At 31.7% G+C, this 23,378-nt stretch overlaps 1 protein-coding gene across 4 annotated transcripts; it reads right to left on the bottom strand.

Annotated features, from left to right (window-relative positions):
* Positions 1–519: 519 nt before the first annotated feature.
* Positions 520–21,813, bottom strand: LOC134691448 (uncharacterized). 4 transcript variants are annotated; one of them, XM_063551985.1, is made up of 17 exons: positions 21,712–21,812; positions 19,762–19,903; positions 19,174–19,263; positions 18,753–18,851; positions 17,222–17,320; positions 16,608–16,709; positions 12,578–12,666; positions 8,611–8,950; positions 8,117–8,302; positions 7,583–7,869; positions 6,088–6,809; positions 4,752–4,900; positions 4,150–4,277; positions 3,014–3,099; positions 2,183–2,343; positions 1,312–1,436; positions 520–650 (listed from the first exon to the last, which is right to left on the bottom strand). In XM_063551985.1, exons 2-17 carry the CDS (start codon positions 19,804–19,806, stop codon positions 569–571), a joined length of 2,790 nt encoding a protein of 929 aa, XP_063408055.1. In that variant the 5' UTR covers positions 19,807–19,903; positions 21,712–21,812; the 3' UTR covers positions 520–568. The 4 variants fall into 4 exon arrangements, with proteins under 4 accessions (XP_063408055.1, XP_063408065.1, XP_063408072.1 ...); XM_063551995.1 differs by lacking the exon at positions 19,762–19,903 and having other exon boundaries at positions 21,712–21,813; XM_063552002.1 differs by lacking the exons at positions 16,608–16,709; positions 17,222–17,320; positions 18,753–18,851; ... (1 more) ...; positions 19,762–19,903; positions 21,712–21,812 and adding an exon at positions 15,967–16,078.
* Positions 21,814–23,378: the final 1,565 nt, after the last annotated feature.

Genomic DNA, 23,378 nt, shown 5'->3' with positions numbered 1-23,378 from the left:
AAGAACTATTTTGATTTTTTGTAATCTTTTCAATTGCAAAAATGAATAGTTATCGTTAACGATGCCTAGTACTCTAATTGTAAAATGACCAAAGTAACTATATTTGTATATAAACGATGCACACGAGAAATAAAGGCAAAAGTAATATATCGCTGTTCAGAAGTCATAAATCGATTAAAAGAAAGCAAATCCGGGTTACAAAAACTAAAATCGAGGGAAACAACGAAACAACAGAAACACCGAAGTTCAACCAAAAAACAAAACAAACGACAATGCAACATACATATAAACGAACTATCAGATAAGGGTTTTGCATCAATGACGGTAAAGGTCTCTATACGCTTTTGTAGTTGGAAATCGTGCAGTTATAGCTTTGGCGTCAGTATTTGATATGACAGGTGTAGTTTTATCTTTGAAAATGAACAATCTGAAATTTGAGCACAAATCACAAGAGGAGCATATACATTGATTTTGTATTTATTAATCACTGCTTTACTTATGATACAAAACGACATTGAATTTCATTTCAATCAAAATATCTTTATTATATTCTTTCAAATACAAATAGTCAACTGGTCAAGTGCATAGGCCGCAAAACTGATTCCACTTCTTTGACAAAAGGGTCATCATTTTTCTTGTTTGCTTCAAGCCTGTTCAAAAAAAATTAATAACAATATGATTATTTAATAAAGAAGTATATTTTAGATTGAAAATAAACTCATCATAGATCATTAAATTGTATCATATATAGTGTTTTAGTACAAGTAAAATAAATGTTGTTTCCAACTGAAAAAGACCTTATTTGTGGGGATAACACTTAAAAATTATAATAAAAAACAAAAATGTTAGAAAGTTTTCTTTCTAGTTATTGGAATCTTCAAATCGAATGATGTTAACATAAAACTTTAGTTAAGAATTACCATATAAACGTATTGACATTATGATTTCAAATCAACAAATCTCATGTTTCGCTCGGTTTTGGTTTGTTACCCCGATTTTGTTTTTTGTCCATGGATTTATGAGTTTTGAACAGCGGTATACTACTGTTGCCTTTATTTATCCCGTACTGGCTACTGGGCTGGTGATGCCCTCGGGGACTTATAGTCCACCAGCAGAGGCATCGACCCAGTAGTAGTAATACAATTAACGGTATCAATTTTCTTGCACCAGATGCGCATTTCGACAATGCATGTCTCTTCAGTGATGCTCGTGGCAAAAATTATCTAAAGCTTATATAAAAGATGTAGATGTAATCGTACCGACTTTACTAGTGGTAGTCTTTTTAACTTTGAAAAGATTTGTAAATCTTACCAATTTTCCGCTGCCATTATTACCCATTTCTTTCCAACTAACATTTCTACCTCGCCCATAGCATTAACAAAACCCCGTAAAGCCTCACTTTTTGATGATTTCTTATCTCTTGCTTCAACAAAAATCTGAAATATAACCCGTAAATTATTATGGACATTTTTTTTTTTCTATCTATTCAAACCAATGAACACGAAAAGTTACCTAAATTGTGTGGTCTTTATACGGATATGTAAAAATAGGATTTATAAAATGTCTGGATACGCAGATTTTTCAAGACATAAAAAATCAAGTCACAAATATTGACCACAATTGTTTTACTCTAAAATAATCGATTTGATATCAAGCGATACTCAACTCTCATTCTTTATGGAACCTAGTTTCGTTCGTATTTGGATATCAAAGGTTGAAAAAAAGTAAAATCACAAAATAACTGAACTCAGACGCAAAATAGAATTGGAAAGTCCATTATATGAAAAAACACATAAAAAACGAATGGTCAACATCTGTCATATTCCTGACTTGGTATAGGCATTTTCAAATGAACAAAAGTGTGGATTAAAACTGGTTTTATAACGCTAATTCTCTCACTTTTGACGGCAGTAGTCTCATCAAATTACGTTATATTTACAATGATGCGTGAAATAAACATAATAAAAGAAGTAGTCAAAATATGGGTACAGCAGTCATCATCGTGTTACAATTTTAAAAGAAACAATTTCGCGTGTCTGACGTCAGAAAATTTATACGTCACATATTTTTGTCGTTCAATGTTTAAAAAACATTATATTACTTACATTATGACACATAAGTGCACATGGTGTATTTAGAATTTGATGAACAAACAGTAAAATGAAATGAGAAAATGAAATACCGCCAGTAATTTATGTTCTTCGGTGGCCATCAATTTATCCTCCAGTATACTGTTTGTGTCAACTCTAGACACCCCGAGAGACACGCCTACTTCAAAGTTTGGATTTTCTATCGACTGAGTTAACAGTACCAAGAATTGATCAGACATGGGTGGTGGATAATCTACAATGAAATTTATCAAGATAAAAATACTTTTATTCATGTTATGTTATTGTTACTCCAAGATCAAGTTTTAAGTGTTTGTACTGAGACAAAAATACCTTACTGTATAACTGTATTTTATTGAGAACATATGAGTTGTTTCTTTTGTTTTTATGACATTAAATGTGATAATTTTGGGTCGTTTGGGTCGTTTGATAAAAAAAACCTGACCATTTTGTTAACAAAGTAAAATCAACATGATGGTTGTAAGATTTACCCGCTTAGTAGTTTTACTTTGTTTCAGTATATGTGTCGTTGTCTTGTTTGTTTAGCTAACTTCACTTAACTTTCATGGTTTTTTTTTAGTTTGTAATTTGTGTATGCATTACAGAAGGCGAATACTTATAAGTTTTATTTGAATTTCGAATAGAATGAAACGAACTTTGCTTAAACCAATTACCCTTCCTCTACAGTCATCACAAAACATACACTATCTCGGTTTGTTGTACATTTAAATAAACATTTTATCACATGTGAAATATGAAAGAACAGGTTGAAAGTTTTAAAAAGTCTTATCTCTTCATTTCACAAAATTGTATTAAATCCGGACTGATGTGCTAGAAATCATTTGCTTTACACTGTGTTACTGTTATTATAAAAAAAAATACTATATTAAAACAAAATGATGTACCTCCAGGGTTGTAAATGTCAGAATCTGTAAAAGCTTTGTTTACCCATCGCCAAAATTTAGTTTTCTTGTTGCCGTCATTTTCATACCTGTAAATGAAACAGCTATGTCATGTAACAGGCACCAGCGCATAGTGGTATCTTGCTGACATTTTCTAAAGTTATGTTCGATATTGTACTCTGCTCCCTAAATAATCTCATTTAATGCCTATGAATATCTCCTGGTAAAATTTCCACATACACGAAACAAACAATTACAGTGCAGTGTTTCTGTTGTTCCGTTGTTTTCCTCTTATAGTTGAAGTGTTCCCTCGGTATTGGTTTGTGACCCGATTTGTTTAAGTTAAGTCGATTTATGACTATTGAACAGCGATATGCTACTGTTGCTTTAATTTATCATGCACAAAGTATCTCTTTTTGAACTTGACGTTGTGTTATTGTTTTCACTGTAGTGATATTCAGATTATACAAGAGCAATGAAATTTCAGAAGATATGTGATACTACATTTATAATATAAAGGAACTAAGTTTTTAATTTTCTTTTACAGTAGAAGGATGATTGCTGCAGATGTTTACATCTAATGGTCGATATATTTTGAAATCTTTTATTGACAACTTATTTTCTAAAGTTATTGGAGTTTCAAGTATATTTGTCACACAATTCCAATAATAAGTAGATAATTTTTTGGTAGACAATGGTTAAAAAATTTAAATAACACATCTATAGTGGAGATCAAAGACCTGTGTACTGAATTCAGATAATGTATATTGAATTGATTTTTGATTGCCTTTTTGTTTGACTTAAGATTTATTCATAACTGTTCACGACAAATACCCATGCAGAGCAAATAAATATACTGACTGTATGTTGTCTTTTGATAAGTTTATACTTCTCCTGCTAATGATTTTGAACTTTTGATTTGTAAAACCACTTTGGAATTGAGGACCAACTTATTTATATTCTTTCCCTATCATTCTCAAACATTTGATTAGCTAGATATAATTGCATTCTAATGTGAAGGAAATGTGAAATCAACAACCGATTTAATGAATCATTACCAAACCATTAGATAAAATTCTAAGCATCTTTGCATTGATGAAGATGCATATATGAAATATCAGTGTCGGTAATTAAATTACCATTGTTTCATGTCTAGTAAAATTGAGGTACATATATCTCGCCTGCCTCCTTTTGACACAGCAGTTATAAGATTTGCCATTCCTAGGTCGTCTCTTGCTCTACTACTATCTCTCCATCGTAGTAAAAACTGAAAAAAGTAATAAAATAGGCCTTTATTGTCGAATAAAACTTTTTGTTTTGTACTAAATAAATTAAAAAAAATGTTCCAAATAAAACTTTTTATTTAGTTGCAAATATTTTTTATTTAGTTGTTATTTTGCAAATGAAATACCTTTGCAATAATAAATAAATTGTTGTAAAAGAGTGTTTATTGAAGATACAATTGGCCGCAAAACTCGTTTAGTTTAATGACGTTAAAATTTAAAAAAAGAAATGTTATTCAAAGTTCTAATATTGTCTTGATTTGATTGGTAAAAAATTAAAAATTTAAAATTGCAATATTCTAATTTTTAGTTTATTTGCAATTGTTAAAATAATTGTTCAACAAAGTTTTATTGTATGATTATATAAGTAGGAACAATCAGATGGATAATGTCTTGCTGGTATCAATTATTCTACTGCATAAGTTAATGAATGTTTTTTTCTATATGTAAATGCTTACATGATATATTTTTTGGTCTTGCGTAGCTTCTGTCATATGAAGTACATTGTCAACTTCCTTATAAGGAATTCCTAATAACACAACAAGCTTATACCATTCTTCGTCCAGTTGGTCTAATAGTCCATGTAAAAATGAGTCATTTGTAAATCCTAAAGAAGAACAAAATAATTCATAAAATATAAATCAGAAAGCATAGACAATCGAGTATATGTGTATATCAAATGTACGACAACAAATATTTACATTTGATGCTTCTTTTAGGGAGAAAATGTTTTGTTGTATAAAGAGGAAATAGAAAAAATAACCATGGGTCAAACTAACAACATCTATATTGCTTTAACTTGGAAAATAATGAGAAAATTTCTGAAAAACCAGTGCATTTGAAATAAATCAAATGGAATAACAAATAAAATGCCTATAAGTATCGACTTTTAAGCCGTTTTGTTCCAACTTTTCATTTTGTATATCTATGTAAGTCATTCAAAATTAGCGCTATGATATGCTATTACCAACTCAATAGAAATAGCGAGCGCTATCAAGAGTGGTTGTGATGCGAGAGTCACTGATGAGTCGTTTGTAGACAAAATATACTTTCTAAACTAGTTGGATACACAGCACTGATTTACCTTCATCAAAAATGCTCAAACCCAAAGGTTAAAGTGAAGTATGTGTACGAACTTTACCTTCGGGGATTTTAATAATTCTAAAATGAACGGAGAATAGAAGAAAATTTTGATATATAAGATGTATTCGATCTGATATTTCATGAAGAATCTAATACCAGATATGATATTTTGACTGGTTGTGGCTTTGTGGGGCGGGTGATGAGTGTTTACCAAGAGACTCATACCCTTTGGACACATCCGTTCTCTCATATTCAGGATTCATGCGATTCTCCAAAATTTGTTTGTTAACCTTGATTTGTATCTTTATATCGCAATAATCTAAACAATATTTTCTTGTCAAAAGTGCTCAAAATACAATAGAAAAATAGACAAATAGTGGGTCGAAAACAAACAGAACTTATATTAATCCATCTCTCTTAATAATTGCATTACTTTTTACTATGTCAGTACTGCAGCTAATGAGATCATCGGGAATTAGCAGCGGTATCGACCGTAGTGGTTGTAAATTAAAATAACACGTTATAAAAATCGCATTCCCAATTCAAAACACTTATTTAAGAAAAACTATCCCCATGTTCTGGATAATTTTATAAGCATCGTTATGAAATTCAAAAAGTTACTAGCTTTTAGTAGAGTTGAAAAAAAACATCAAAACATTTTACGTTTGCATGCATAAAAGTCCATCAACAATCAAAATATTTAAGATATACCTTTCCAGGAAGGATCACCCTTCGCCTCCTCTTTAAAGTTGACAACTTTCATACTCATTCTAGACATTGATGGTGCAACATCTAACGGCGTCATCGTTGTTCTAGTTGGCGATCTAAAATCATCCATGGTAGGAGACATTGGAGGGATATTTGGAGTTATGAGTGTTGGTCTAACATTTCGAAATAGTTGAATGGAAATAGTGGCTAATGGTTTGTCTGGTTGCGTTTTATCAGGTTTCTCAGTTCGAATAGACAGATCTTTATTTTCATCTCGTGCCTTCGTTGATTTCACAGAAAATATTTGTAAATCACCTTTAGCTTCGTCAAAGTTTTCTGCCATTTGCAGAGTAAAACATTGATAATTTATCCTTCTTGCATGAAACTGCAGATAAACTTCGTCAGAATCGTTCACAAGTAGATTTTGAAATGACTTGCTTAGTTTACATCTATATTTGAATCTGGAATAAGCCTCAAACCATGACGATTGCGTAGGTTTTTGATCGGTATATCCTTCCTCTAACCAATACTGTTTTCGACTTTCGGCATTTTCAACTTTGGTACACTCAACAATGATGGTAAAAGTATTTCCATTGCCAATACGTTTCGACATGACTAAAAACATAACAGTATATTCTCGTCTTTTAGCTTTTTCAAATGCAATGTGTACCTTATCTGTTAATGTTGAAGGATCGATTCCCTTCTTCGTTTCCACACATGCTTTGCTGAAATACAACGAAATCATCAATACAAGTAACAATGATAAATATATTATAAGCAGAGATCAAAAACGTATTTTTTCAAACTAATGAAATATTAATAATGCAAGAAGATACAAAAGACTTACTTGGAAAAATATAGACAACATATTGGTCAAAGGAAAAACCCAAAAGTCCACAATACATTTAAGAATGAGAACAAAAAACAACAAAAATCGAGATTTGACACGTGAACACAAGAATGATGAGCAGTGTCAGCTCCACTAAAAGAGCTTGAACAATCTAGTTATTGGCCATATTTGAAAAGCAAATAATTTGACATCTTGCTTTTGGGATGGATCAAACATTTTTTCTCTATAATCCTCTATAATAAACCAATGTTTTGTGCCGAACAGAACTGTAAGATAGAATAATGTTTTGTCTCTCTCTCTCTCTCTCTCTCTCTCTGGTTTGGAAATAACTGATGATGCTCAGTGGATGTCTGTTAGTTTTGTTCACAACTTGTGTCGATGTGATAGATTTTTATGCAGGCGATATTTGGCTAGCCATAAAACTAGGTTTACTCCACCATTTTCTTCATAAGAAAATTACTGTAACTAGTCAAGATTGTGACAGTTGTTATGCATTTGTTTGATGTGTTTGTGCTTTAGATTTTGTCACCTGCTTAGGGACTTCCCATTTAGAACTTTCATCGGAGTTCGGTATTGCTGTTATCTTTACTTTTGTTCTTCAAATGTTTTCTCTCCTCTTAATCTCAAAATGGAATATAAAATACTTACACTGAAAATGTTCGTGACGAAAATTCTACAAGTTTGTTAGAAATATTGAGATTTGTATTTAAGGCTGCCCAACTGTCCGCACTGACATCTCCTATTTCATACACATTAGACTGAAATGCATATAGTTGACCACCTTGACCATATTCTTCTGGCAATGGAAAACGAAATATGACGTCATTTTTTGGTCCAACTTTGTTTTCTGTATGAACACTACAAAAACATGTGCACGAATACACATTTTCCATTTTAGTGGTTGCAAAAAGTTCAGGATTTGGTGAATCTGTTATCTGAAAAACAATGAAAGGCATTTTTAAATTGCAAAAAATAAGCAAGACAAATTTCCGTTCTTTTTTGTAATTGCGGTTTATTATGTTAGTCGAGTTTCTTACTAGAACTTTTCAATTATTTTCTTGTTTAAACAAATATTAAGTAGTTCTATACCTCTACAGCAATTTCAAAATAAAAGTGTTGCGTCAGTATAAATTGAAGCATTTGCCTTCGGAATAAAAACCGTTGACTCTTTATATCACTTACTTCTAAGGTTAATTTTGTTCTTTCGTCAAATGTTTCAGGAGGAATGACTAGTTGTACACCTGGGTTAACCATTGATTTGAGAACAACAGCTGTCGAATCTACACTGAAAACTTCTTTAATTGGACGACTCACAACAACGAAAGCATCAAGTAATGACATATCAATTGTAACGATGGCATAATATTTCTGAAATCAAAAATAAATTGTTTGATGATAACACTTGTTTTTATAAGTACTGGCTGTTTAAATTCTACTATGTGTTTACTTTCAAAAGAATGCTCGTTTTTCTTTTTCTTTCAATTTCAGTTTTCGTTGAGTAGTTTGTTTGGCAAATATTTAATGATATTAATTTCTATTGCACAAAAAATAAAGTGGCATTCAATCAGGGTACATGCATATCAAATGCTAAAAAGATAAGTACATTGTTCGGCCGATTTGTCCTTTTTCATTTTAATAACAAATGGAAATAAAAAGAAATCAATGAGGGATCTCACCTGCCCTTCATTTTTTAGTGAAGTTATCGGAACAGAATAACCACGATTTCCTTTTAGCACGAGCTCTTCTCTCATCTCAAGTTCGCCAAATATTGGTACAGTGAGGGTAGCTGTAGTTTGTCGACCTTTCCTACCTAACCTGTAGTTAACGACATCACTAAAAATTTCGTCTCTATCCATCAGTCCGAAGTCCTCGTCAGAATAGTCAATAGCTTGCTTCCGGCACATTACAGAAAATTTGTCGTCAGGTGAAGCATCTGTATAATCTATCATGAGATCTAGGCGATCACAAAAAGTTTTGGTGCCACCTTGCATATCAACTGTTTGTAACTGGATCTCTCTGAAATTTCAGGAAAATATATTAATGATATTCTTAATGCCCGCGTCACACTTTCCCGATTTTTACGCCGATGACAACACGATTATGGAAATTTTCAAAATCGGGACTGATCGTAACCACATCGGGCTATTCAAAGTGCCATCTTTAACCATCGTAGAACCATCGGCCACTTTTTCTAGCCTTCGGAGACAACTTCGGAAAGGGTTCTTAATTTTTTAACATTTTAAAAAATCCCCGAAGTTGCGTCCGATGTTGAAGGTTCGTATTGAGTTCGTATCACCATCCTCACCATCGTAATGTCACCGGGAATGCATATGTGAAAAGCGTATTGCATTCGTGTTTCCATCGTTTCCATCGGACAGTTTTGACATTACGATGTCTACACGAATGAATCACGAAGATACCCGAAGGTCTTACGATGGCAACACGACTACATGAAGACCTCGTACTCCCGTCGTGTTGCCATCGAATAAAAGTACGAAGGCGACAAGATGGAACTACGACGGCAATAAATCCATCTAAATGTAAGTTAATTTTCGCGCTTAAAAACATTTAAAGTGCCTTGCGCGATATGCACTGGTCAGTCTAATACGACAGTTAGGAAAGACGTTAAAAAAACATGGAGCTCATATCATATAATTATATGAGATCAAAGAAGGCGACAGCGTTGTTTCTATTAATTCAAATGGAACACGAAGAGCAGCTATTACAGGCTCAAGATTTACTTTTACAAGTCAAATATTATTTTTTGTCAATTTTTCATATCAAGTAATATAATGAAAATCATAAACGCGCCTCGTACACCAACACTGCAGGTACACGTATATAGGAAACCAACGTTTTTTTCATTATTCTGATTTTTTTATGTATCGTCTGAGTAGTTGTCACACGAATGTTTACTCCATAACCATTTTCTTTTTCTATATGTCATATTTTGCCGCATTTGTTGTTTTTTCCACATCCTTTCTTTTGTCTATATTATTATGAACTTATTATTATCTTCTGGAAAGAGCTTCTTTTTGAATAAAAAGGATCAACGAACCCATTACCTTACCTTTAAGATAGATCAGTAAACATGGGCATAATTATGGATGATTATTCAGACTAGTCCACACATTTACAGTTCAAACAAGGCAATGCGAGCATGGCATCCCCTCGTATGTACCATATTGGGGACAAATATGGACACTACATTTGTATATGACACATGCAGAAAATGGTAAGTATGCATATTTGATACATAAACTATTTTTTTAGAAATCAACCAAAACATTCAGTAACTGGAAATACCTTTAATATTGTATTTAGAACCAGCAGGTTAATATTTGAGCAACCAATTTCCTGTGTATTATGCTATTTCAAGGAGAAAAAACAAGTCCATCTGCATGACCTTGACATTTGGCCTTGAACGTAAAAAGTGTCAGATCATTACAAGGAGGAACAATATACAAAATGTGGTTAAAATCTTTTGAGGCATGTTGGTTTTAGAGTGTCCACAAGGGTGATATCGCCTTGTATTACAATTGCCACTCTGACCTTGACCTTTGAACTTTAAAGACAATAGCGCTTAAGATATTCTTAACGAGTAACACCATACCAAGTTTTGAACATTTTGGTTCTAAAGTGTCCATTACAATCTTATCTACCCGCAACTTACATGTAGTAGGCGAGGGCATACTAAACTAAGTTTTATAAGAATTAGACAAAAAGATCGATTTCCCGCCATGCATGGCAGACTTGTATAGAAACGATAATCATATGTTGTCGAAATTCTGTTCGTATCATAAAAAAGTTCAAAACAGGTAGAACGCATTTTAGGCATCGTATGGCCATCGTGTAGCCTTCGTAATCCATCGTGTAGCCTTCGTGATCCATCGTGTAGGCTTCGACTGAGATGTGACACTTAAAGACCCGTCTTCGGTTAACCTTCGTATGTCCATCTTTTGCTATCGTATATAATTTCGGCACCATCGTATAGACTTCGTTATTCATCGTACTTGCTTCGGTCACTTTTTGGTATTTTAACGAGATGGGGACCAACTTCGTACGAACTTACAATTTTCGCATTCGGGTGTCCATCGTATATAAAAATCTGGAGAATGTGACGCAGGCATAACCCTAGTATTATCAAACCGAAGTATGGATTAAATAGACAAGGTTTATTCAGGAGGCTGTTACGCCAGTAATATCTTTAAATTTCGGTTGGCGGTTTGACTGAAATGCCGCAAAAATAATTCGAACATTTAAATTATTTATTTTATAAAATTCTAATTCAGTTTTCAGGAAGATATATATAGTCTAATAAATATAGTCTAATTAAGGTTTACGATGTTGTTCTTATGTTGTGCTGTTATATCACTGTCCCAGTTTAGGGGTGTTGATCCCTCACACACATGTGGAACGCTGCCATATAATCTATGTGCCTTTATTATATCCAAATATTTTGAACTTTAAATTCGATCGATAATATAATGCAAGTCCGGGTAAATGCACAAGTACAATTCTTTTAATTGACTTCACCTATAATATACCACACTTACATGCGATAAATGTTTTACAGGTGTGACTATTTTTGAATTAATATAATTCAAACGATCAGTTATTGTGTTAAATTTAACTTAATACGATGTCCAGTATAAAACAATGTCTGGTTTTTGGTTAGGCGATTTATTCTATGAGAATTGCAATCAATAGATAAAACTGGTTCTCTCAATTCTGGCCAATCACTCTTCGTAAATTCCCATTATTTTAGCTGAAGGTCATGTTATCATTGATATGTAAGATAGATGAAGAATTGGCCAAATTTCATGGATAGCTTTATGGACTAATGCTGCTAACATGAATAATAAAGGCAACAGTAGTATACCGCTGTTCGAAACTCATTAATCGATGAAATGAAGGGTAACATCTTAGCCAAATCAAAACCATTAAAAGTTCATTTTGCCATCTTAAAGTAACCGCTTGTTTATTCTTATGTCTAATTCTGATTGGCGCTCCTATGCGTAATAACATTCACATATTTCATTTAAACTATCAATTGTTTCACCTGTAATTTGAAAGAAGTTGAATTCATGTCTTTTACATTCTCGATCGAATATATTATATAAAAAACAATTATAAGCATTATTGCACATCACATTTTAGATATTTTTGATATAGCTTTTAAGAACATCTAATGGAATATATCAGACACTTGTTACGGAATCAAACAGTTCTTGTTTGTATGCGAATAGTCAAGCAGACCTTTTAACAAAGTTATATATCGTATGTACCATGTTGAATTTATAATTCAACACGAATTTGGTAAGGGGAGCAAAGCGTTTGAAATGACTTCGAAGGGTTAAACATTAGCTTCTAAAGGTTGTGTGTGTCCAATGTGATAGATTCATGTAAATGGATGAATTGAAGTAATACTCAATCTTGTGTTTTCAAATTTCAATTAGTATTATGGATTAATATGTTAAGTTAATCATGTTAATCAAACATTAAAAACATTTACCATTTACCTCACTACTATATTTGGTTTCGGTTTCGGTATTGGTTTCGGTTTCATGTGAACATGTCTATTATAAAACTGTGTACAACTTACTTAGTAATCTTCCAAATGAATGACATAAAATAACTTACCGGAGACCACCTTGCGTACTCTGAGCAAAACCCGCCAGCAAGTTCCGCATTTCTTTTGATCTGCATAACGCTATTGGTGATTTTCCTTGCTAAAATATATAAAACTATACTTTTACATGGTATAAGTGTTACCTGATTTATGTACTTAAGGTAAGTATTAGTATTATTGTAAATCATTAGTATTGTCTGAAGTACATAGACAGCATAAACTATGATGTTCAAACCTACAAAGTGGTCTCGGTAGGCAATACGTTGTGTGCTACGTAATTCTTAACTACGTTTTTTTAGTAAAACAAAACCTCGCTTTATCTTTCATCGAAAAAGTAAAATCACCGACTGAAAAAATGCGGAAGCTTCATCTTCGCTAGCCAAGTGTTACAACCCTTCTGCTCGAGAAGCGGGACTGAATCGGTACTCTTGGAAAGCGAACATGCGGAAGCGCGTGAATTTTATATCCTTGTATTTTAAAACAGTATGCAAAAGGATCATTTATTTGCGTTAATAAGTCATTTAAGCTCAATTGTCAAATTTTAAGGTTTATGAGGTATAATTTACTTTTTTGCTTGATGGGATATCCGTGGCACTCTTGTTTTTCTTATACTTCTCAGATCTTATTACGTTTCGGTTGTTTCTTTTTTATGAGCCATGAAATGATCAAAAGGGGTTTCAGATTTCGTGAAACATTCAATCTACTGATTTATCAATTAACAAAATGACATAATTACTATACGATATATCTTTTCCATAGTGGATTATTTGGCAGCTTTCCAGCATTAGATTACAGGGTCAAAATGCATGCCTTTGTTGTTTTAATAAAGTCGTCAGAGTTTCTCTTTTATATATGTTGTGTACAAGATGTAAGTTTGCACACTTTTTTTGTACAAGTTATATGTTTTTTGATACGTTAATTTTTGCACCATGTGAAAAAGTTCATCTTCAAAAATTTATCAGCTTAATGTCTAAAATTAAAATCTATATACTTCAACCTCACTAGTTAGTGCTATTCTCCTTGTCCTTTAAACCTAACATCACTGAAGAGACATATATTGTCCAAATCTAGATCTGGTGTACAAAAAAATATTGACACCTCGTGTTTGTGGCATAACATCTTGGCCACAAGTTTATTCGGTTTCCTGTTTAGTATTAAATTTATATTAAGATCTACTTTGTTACATCTTGTGATCAATTTTATTTTGCAATCGCCAATGGCAGTCAGCAGGGTTTAAGTACATCAGTTGTTCGACCTGTTAGTCAAATGCGTTTTGTTTAAATATACTTTTTCAATTTTTTGGTCTTTTGGTAAATGTTGTTCGTGCTGTTTTAGACCCTTCTACAGCGAAATTTGTTTTACATGCACACGTATAAAGATTGCGGTTTGTATCCAACGCAATCATAGGTTTGAACGCAGTTTTCAATTTATACTTGTTTATATTTTTTCGTCTGGGCTTGTATCATATTTTCTATATTTCATATATATATATACTAGAATCGCTGCAGACTTTCATTTAAATAAGACTTTGGCAATCTTGCTTTTTAAAGAATACATTGGAGTTTAAAAAAAAATGGCAAAGGGACAATGTTGAGAATAGAGATAACTTTTCGAAATTTATAGAAATAAAGACAGAGCTTGTAGTAATTTGAATGAAGATTAGACTGATTCAATCCATCATAGGTTATAGGATTTATAGGATAGTTTCAATATTATTTTGTCTTTTAAATTTGGTCCCTTCACTTTTGATGAGTAATTGTTTTAATACAATATACTTTTTGTCCAAAAATCTAAATGTCTTACCGGTAGCAATTCATCTAAATCATCATCAATATCCCAGTCATCCATTTTAGAAAATATTCACTTGTTTTATGAAATTGACGTACTTAGTATATCATTGTTTAAAATATGATACTTTACTAGCTTCAATTTATAATTGACGAATAAATATCCTCTGGGAATTCTTCAACACAAGATACTAGATATTCTGATGAATTACCAAATACAATAGCTCCCATTAAGAGAAATAGTCCTCAAAAGATTAGAATTCAATATCGAAGTAAAACAATATAATTAACTGTTAATTGTAATGATGATAAAAGTAACAACTTTACAGAATGAAAATATTGAAATGAAAAATGTGTAAGCTTCTTAGTATCAAATTATTTAATGATACAGTTATAATTGTTAACAATTGTAAACTAAACGTATGTGATAAAATTTTAATAGGCAATTGTGAACCTATTATTTCACTGATTTATCGTACAAATATAAAGTATGTATAACACATCGGTAATCAAATTGTCTAAAAAGTTGAAAACAAACTTTCTAAACATAATATATGAAGTATATTTAAGATATTTGTGATTAAAATGTTAATATTAACATGAATAAACTGTTTTTCTTTCTTTATTGTCGTCTCACAAACGTAGTACATTGTATTCTATCGTCTTTTCTTGTGGAAATTTTAATAGGGGAATCGGATTCGCTTTGTTTGATATTCTCGAGCATGCTTATTCATTTTCAAAAGAGGATATTATATAAATACACCACGTGTTTCTACACATTTTTATATGTAAACTGTTGAATAAACAGAATGTATGTAGCTACAACACAGATATAACAATTGCATTCTCCCCCTATATATATACACATGAATATATTCAGGTGACCAGTTGTAAAACCAAATCAGTTTAAGTTACCAAATATCTCAAAAATATTTTGAGGAAAAGCAAAATGGTATAAGAAAAAGGACATGCATAGATGGTGGTTTTAAACTTGTTTTGTGGAGACCTTAAAACTGAAAATCTTTGATAGCCAATGGTTACTATACCACAATCCCTCAAATATCTATAAATGTTCTTTTCTGCAAATGAAAAGCGAGAGATCAAAGCAAATGAACATTTAAATTCATAAAGTCAAAAACAAACTCACACCGTCATGGCAAAAAAAGGAAGAAAAAGTCCAAAATACAAACAACAGATGTACAAAACACATCATAATAAACTAAAAACTGAGCAACACCTACCCCACCAAAAATCTATGTGATCTCAGATGCTTCGAAAGAATAAACCGATCCTGCTCAACATGTTGTATTCGTCAAGTTGCTCTTGTTAGTAAATACTTAATGATAGGTTTATTTCGGTAAGTTACATTCGAGGAAAAGAAGACGAGTTTAAGGTTACGACAATTGGAATATATCCGTCGAATATCAAGACTAGAATGATTCAATACGCCAGAGGTGCGTTTCGTCTTCACATGGGTCAATTGTTCCCCTCAAATCAAAACAGTTGGAAAGTCAAACATATTGAAAACTAGAGATTCCAAAGAATGAAAACATGCGGAAGCTAATTGATTGAAAGTACTGTGGAATTATAATTATAGAAATTGAATAACTTACTGAAACAAAGAAATTTACATCTCCACAGTCTATTAAATAATCACTTAAGGACGTAACTGACATTATATTCCTTTTGTTTTTCAAGTTGTAAAGATCTATATGTGTATAGTTCTTTGACAAAGTATTGTGACATCACACGCTACATTCACGAACATTGAAAATGTATACAACCCAATTTAACCAGTATTTTACTATATCACACATATGTTAAATCTGTCAATTGTTGTCTTCTAAACGGATGATTGCGCAAATCTAATTAAAAAAATCATTTGGTATGCACATAAAAATTTACAAAAAGGCTAACACGTTTTAAATCATTTTTATAATGTTGTCTTATCACAAACATGTAAATTAAATGTATATCAAGTTACTTCCTTTTTTAAATGGGACACGAACTGACCCGACACATGATTTTGGCATTTACAATAGCCTCATTTGCGAATTCAATTCAGTAAAATGAGTTTTTATTTGAGAGAAGACATTTTTTTACCTAAGTTATATCAAGTTTCTTCATAATTAAGAGCCTACAATATTAAACATCGTTTGAAAAGAACAAACACAAGAGATCGCATTAACTTGTATTTCATAGTTGAAATTAACAAAAGGAATAAAATTATCTTGAAATTGCGAAAATACTTTACCTTATCTTTCATTGAGGCATCTGCACCGCTAAACAGTAAAAATTGAGCTGTTGTCAGAAAATTCTTCGATACAGTGATGTGTAATGCTGTCTGCGCAGTTTTCTGAGGAGAAAAAGAGGATAAGAAATTCAATATTAATGAAATTATGCAATGGTGATATTAGGTAAAAAACATTATCCACCTATTTATTCAGGAAAATATTCAATACTGACTTGAGTTCAGTTATGGTATCTGACAATAATAGAGTCCCATTAACACGCAGCAATATCAGAAAAAGACATCAGAAAGACAAACTTGTACTTTATATGCAAATTAGATTTTTTTTTATAAAAGTATCTAGCAGTAAATTGTCTATAAAAAAATCCGATGATGATAATGTCGCTACATCGTATATTGACCTGCATGTAAATGTAGATGTAACTTGTTGATTTTCAAAACTTTTGTCATTGAATTTATGTCTCCCTAACGTATACCGACATTTCTATTTATTAATTCAATTTTCAATGCAGACTTTTTCCAAATTGTTTATTCTCAAGCGCAAGGAGGTTATACACGTCCGAGTCATTTAAGATCCTTGTTTGCATATAACACTGTGTTATGAATTTAATAATTACCGTATCTATGGCATTAACAGCCGCGCCATGAGTCACTAAGGATTCAATAATGTCTGTGAAATCTTTCTTAGCGGCATAGTGTAATGGTGTCAATCCCATCTAAAAGAAGAAACATAATTCTAGCGCTCACAATATTTAAATTATTTGGAGTTTCCCTTCCAAAGTTTATGTATATGATAATAAAAAAATGAAAACAATAAAAAAAAAAGACCTTTTTTTTTTATACCAGTCGATTTATCCGTCATCTTATCAAATGTGTTCCGATTGTGGCATTCAGTTGATTGATGTGATTTGCATGGTGGGTAATGCAAGAATGACATTGTACTCTGTCGACGCATTTAGTCTTGCTCCTTTTGAATTTCATACGATGTGTTTGTTATTTTATTAACTTGATTTGTCTTTTCTTAAGTTATTAAAGAGATTAGAACAGTGGTAAACTATTGTCGCCTTAAGGGCATACGATACAGTTACAGGGGAGGTAATGACGTTGCCAACGTAAACTGTTATTTTCGCGACGTCAAACTATGACTTACCGGGAAAAGATTTAGTTTTCGACTAAATTGTATCATTCAAACTTATTCAACTTTAAAATGAGTTCATGGACCCCTCTTTTTAAAATGTCATTTGGTTTGATTACGCGAGATGATTATGTCTGGCAATTTTCACGAAAATTTAAATGGTGCAACTTTTTTAAATTTGATAAATATACATCATTTTTTGTTCTACATTCACGAACATTTAAAAAATGTATAAATCTTTAGGGTACTTATAAAATACAGAAATTACAAATTATTCTTTTTTAAAACAAAAAAAGTTATGTCTTTCTTTTGAAAGGGAAAATACGGCCACACATCCGAATTTGGAGCAAATATACAAAATTTCGACCTCATTTTACAGAAAAAGTAGCACATGAAGGTATATTTTTAATAACATATTTGATTTCATCAGGTAAAAACTAGTCTATATGGAAATTTATACCAACATTTTAATACGGGATCAAAACTGTATCGTATGCCCTTAATTCATGTGTTCATGTTGTTTTCCTCTTATAGGTGATGTGATTCCCTCGGTTTTAGTTCGTAACCCGGATTTGTTTTCTCTCAATCAATTTATGACATTTGAACACCGGCCTACTACTGTTGCCTTTATTTAAAACGATGCAAAACTTTGGCGATTTCTGGATTGGAAATATATTTGAACTGAAAGATATGAAAATTCTGCATTGACTGTGTGTTTTCCAATGCATATTTTCTTTGCAGCATGACAATTCAACAATTTTTTTTTCGTCTGTTACGGATTGATGTAAAAAAAAAAGAAGGAAAAAAACAAAACAAATGTTAAAAAAGCAATCTTCTTATATATTTAGAATAAAGATTTTCTATGATTGGTTTACTTTAACAATCTGTATTATCATTGGGTTTAAGTTTACATTTCAGAATAGTTTTTTTTTACTCCAAATCGTCCTCGAGTACCTTTATTGTCTTGAATCGTTGTTTAAAAACAGAATGATCTATAATAAAAATCTAATTACATTATCTGCTTTGTTTGGCGGTGCTCCTCGTTCTAATAAAAGTATGGAATTCTCTTTATCTCCTGCTGAAGTACAATGGTGGAGAAGAGTTTTGCCAGCCTAAAAAAAAGGTTACGATTTGTATAATAAAAATTGCAATCTTTCCTGACATGGTGTGAAATCATATATAAAGAGACATTTATAAAATTTTAATTAATTGCGATGATACCAGAGCTAACGGAATAGGTTTTTCATCATAGTGTTAACTGTCGAAACCGCTGTATATCTGATAAAGTTGAAGCATTAGAACCTTTTTTGCATATCCTAATCAGATGTCCCGAATTGCATCTTTTCGTGTATTTCTCTCTATCCAAGAGAGGTTTTGTTTTCAGTGCTACTAGGTTCAAATTTATGTTTTTCTTCTAATATTAATACTACTTACATCATCTGTAAACGAGAGATCAATATTTCTCCACTCGCCCAGAAGTTTTGACATGGTCTCCATGTCACATTTTCTTGCCGCTTGTAGCAACTATAAAATATTAAATAGTTTTTGACATATTAATGGGTGTTGCTCTCATTAAACATGTTAAGATGCTCTGTTGTTGTTGTTAGTGTTTGAAAGAAATGTACAATACACTTCAGTAGAAAGAGAATTCTACTCAATGTTCGTTTAACCACATGATGTATGTGCTAGATTTACATGTCAAGCTACATTTTGAAATGTAATAATCAAGATTAACACATACTATCGGCAGTATTACCATAAATTCATATATCAAGAGTACCAGACGTCCTGCATTTTCGAAAGTGAACATATGATTCTTTATGGTTTATTTATTTGGTATCAGCTACTAGTATATTTATTCTCAATAGGACATTAAACTATAGACTTCTAATTCTTTGTATGCATTCTGCAAAAATATTTGACTTTAATGTGAAAGTATCTGTTGCAACTAACAAAACTGGAATCAAAGAGGTAAACTACTTTTGACAGTTTGGTAAATATTGGCATATATAGTTCACTTACTGATTTCTTGAGACCTTCTCCAGCTGGTGTTGGCTCAGAATCCATTACACTGATTTAGATGTAATAAAGAATATTTGTCTATCCAAAAACCAAAATATATTAGCCTTTACGTCAACATTTTGAATGCATTTAACATTTATGTCTGAAAAGTATATATATATGCAACTTGTTATGGTTTAGTTAAATCAATATCAGAAGTGAATTAGTTATAAAGACACAGTGTGGTGAATTATTAAAGGACAAGCATGCGTTTAATTTTAAATGGTCAGTGATTATTAGCGATTAAAAGATTAAACACATAGGGAAAACACAACTTTAAATAGAGACATTTTAATAAGGTTCGCTGTCATTCATGTGTGTGTGCCCTAACAAAATATGATATGTAACTTTGACTATTCAGATGTATATATTTATATGTCTTATATATATTTGTAAACTGTGTTATATTGGATTGTGAATTAATGTCTCGATAGATTTATCTAAATCTGTCCTGTGCTAACATAGTTGCAAGGTCGACCAGAACTTGCACTGGTTTTAACCGGTTACTTTAACTTGTATGTATTGACGTCATTGGTCAAAGTACGATTATAATTTTCTTATTTTCGAAAGCTTCCATATATAACTTTTACATTTGTTTTTACAACCTTTAAAGTTCCCACTTATTTGGCATTTAACAGTTGTCAATTCACCAAAAGGGTTATTAACGAGAACACGTCCGTCTTAAAGCACTTAATATTTATATGCTTTAAAAGATCATTTTGTTATATTTTGCAAAAAAAAATATATAAGTTTAGTTTTCGTTTCTGGTCACAAGGGATACTATAAAGGTCTTCATCGATAATTAAATACATATTTGCGGGATATCGTTTTCTTTACAAATTGCAGATTCTACCACCAGTGGAATGAGCAAATGCAAATGTCCGCTTTAAATCATTGAATGTTATTATAGGTTGTCCTTGAGAATACTTATCCATGGTGTATTCCCAATATTAAGGTTTATCAAAAAACATTCATAATCACTTTTTTTCAATCTTCGTATGGTAATCGAAATTATTAAAATATCTTCATTTTACTAAGAAATTTAAAAAAAGTACATAATGTTATTGCTTAAATATTATAAATAACACAGATGGAAAAAGACAATATCGATTGAGGTTTATTTTTCCGAATATCATGTTCCCATCCTTACATTGCATTGACATTGTCATTTACATCGTGTAATGTTCCACATACATAACAGGATTTGATTACTCTACTGGAGTACCTTATTGATAGTTTCAGGGAATGTTTTATTTATAGTTTTTGTTGTTCTTGAGTTATTACACCTTAAGTTTCTGTGTTCTTTCTGTTGACTTTTTCTTGTGTATTATTTTTGTAATGGATTAGTATATATGTCCTGCAACATCTGTTTTGTCTTCATTTTCTGATTAATTGATTTGAATATGAATTTATTAATTATAGTTAAAGTTTGAATTTACAATTGAAGAATATTTAATAAGGTAAATTGATTCATATTTATTGTTCTAATTTTTTATTTGTATCACTAACTTACTTCAAACAATAATTAACGACAAAGTGTCCTTAAAAAACAGCTGCTTACACAAATTTGAAGAAACCAAAAGCAAAGGAACCATTGCCTTTTTAAAAAAATGTTTTTATAAAAAGAGGAGGGCATTTGACTATGAATTGATTTATTAATTTTTCTATTTATTCGTCATTCTTTAATTTATGTATTTAAATAACATTACAAAAACATACTCGTATGTATGCAAAGAAACATGAAATTATTTTATTTGAATTCTTAATAATTTTTCAATGAATTCGAGGTGTTTTTGGAAAGGGGATAGGTTGTTATACTAGAAGGAATTCAGTAAGTGTGTGCTCTACATGATAAATAAGTGAAGGTTTAAGGAAAATTATCTCTTAAATATAATGATAATTTCAACTTACTTCACTCGGAGGTCTATTGTATATCTCCATTCTGAACTGACGTCACAAAATTGGGGACAGAAATTTTTATAACATCCCTCTAAAACATTGTGTTACAAAAGATTTAATCGAGCAAGTATATTAAGATTAATACAGATTAATGTGTTTAAAAACAAGTATATAAATCAGCAAAGTAGCCTTTGTCTTTTAAATGATTATTGGTCACGATATCAATGTGTCTTTATAACGGGTTAATAACCAGAAACAATCACTATTGAATGTGACATCTCAAGTATAGAATTACTAGTTGTTTTATTTAATAAGTATCTTAGTTGATCATACATTGTAGGTAAGATTTGATGAAGACTGTATAACTGCTACGGAATAATATCTATTTATTCTATTGACTAATGTTTTGGTTAACCTGCTGGTATAACACATGTGCACTCAATGATATTTTTTCTTTAGTGTTTATATTAAGAGAAGCTTTGTTAGGTTTGAAAATAAAACTATCAGGATAACAAGGTATGATTTACCGAATGATTTCTGATTTTTGTGATATCTTTTCAATATTCCTTAAAATTGTACTGATATACATACCAGAAGAGATGAGGTGGCAATAGTAAGTAAGTAAGCCAATGACAGAAGTATCCAAGATTTTCTTTTTACACAGTTGTTAAACCACGGACAGTAAGTCCGGAATGAACATGGAAAGGGTATGTGGCAACACTAGATCAAAGAATAAACAACGCACCAGGAATATATTTTTTTTAGCTGACCCGATTCTAAGTGTTTCACCCGTGTCAAAGTCAATGAACCGTAAATTATCTAAAATTTACAATGAAGGAAAAATGGGTTGAACTTTCTTCTGTATTAACTTTCATTAATTTGCTAATATAGGGATACCTTACGAAATTACAATTGCTCACACATGAAGTCGCCAGAAAATATTAACTCGGGAGTTGGGGGGGGGGGGGGAGAGGATTATAATCATTAATATATAATGTAATTGTAGGAGCTTACTTCTCCTTCGAATGCCAGTATTTAGCTCAGTCATAAGGTCCCCCCTCGGTCGTATCATCATCAACACTCCCCCTACACTTAAATTCCAATTGAGGTTACAATTGGCGGGATCTGATTATTAACTGGCCTTTGAAATCAAATGAAAGAAAGAGAAGGATGCTATATCGAAACTGTCATAAGGAAAAAATCATAAGGAATTTTCATTGAAATGTTTTTCATTTCATTGGAACTTCGTCTGGAGTGAATATGAAAATTCTGTTTGGCAGTACTCAAAAGAGATACCAGGCTGATAATGTGTGCGTCAAACGCGGGTTTCGTCTACACAAAGACTCAACGATCTTGCTAATATGCAAAACTTGAGGAGAAAAGTAACTATTGCTTTTATGCATGGGCCTCTTTTGGGTATATGTAACTGTGTTCAATTTAGCTCTCTGGGTTCGTACATCAGCTCTTTGCAAGCTGAGATATTTCTTGTACAAACATGGTTTTACTTTAAAAGTAAAAACATTTAGTAGAGGTCGACGCGCGGACCTTCTCGATTAGTAAGTGAGTCCTTCATAAGGCAAGCTCATAATCTGAGTCAGTGATTCATAAAAACGACTAACTGTACTTTAGATTACAGATATGTAGTGAGATAGATATCAATTTTGTGTGAGCATTCCTTA

This window comes from Mytilus trossulus, chromosome 1 (genome assembly GCF_036588685.1).
Source record: "Mytilus trossulus isolate FHL-02 chromosome 1, PNRI_Mtr1.1.1.hap1, whole genome shotgun sequence".
Lineage (NCBI taxonomy): Eukaryota > Metazoa > Mollusca > Bivalvia > Mytilida > Mytilidae > Mytilus > Mytilus trossulus.
Note: the sequence above shows the minus strand (reverse complement) of the source record. Positions and strands in the feature narration are given on the sequence as shown.

Bases quoted from the DNA above. Each gene is read 5' to 3' on its own strand.
- LOC134691448 (XM_063551985.1), bottom strand. From the start codon at position 19,806: ATGGATTCTGAGCCAACACCAGCTGGAGAAGGTCTCAAGAAATCA. The intron at 8,303-8,610 runs GTGAGATCCCTC...TTTTGATTTCAG, and splicing joins CACTAAAAAATGAAGGGCAG to AAATATTATGCCATCGTTAC. The intron at 1,437-2,182 runs GTATTTCATTTT...GTTATATTTCAG, and splicing joins AAGAACATAAATTACTGGCG to ATTTTTGTTGAAGCAAGAGA.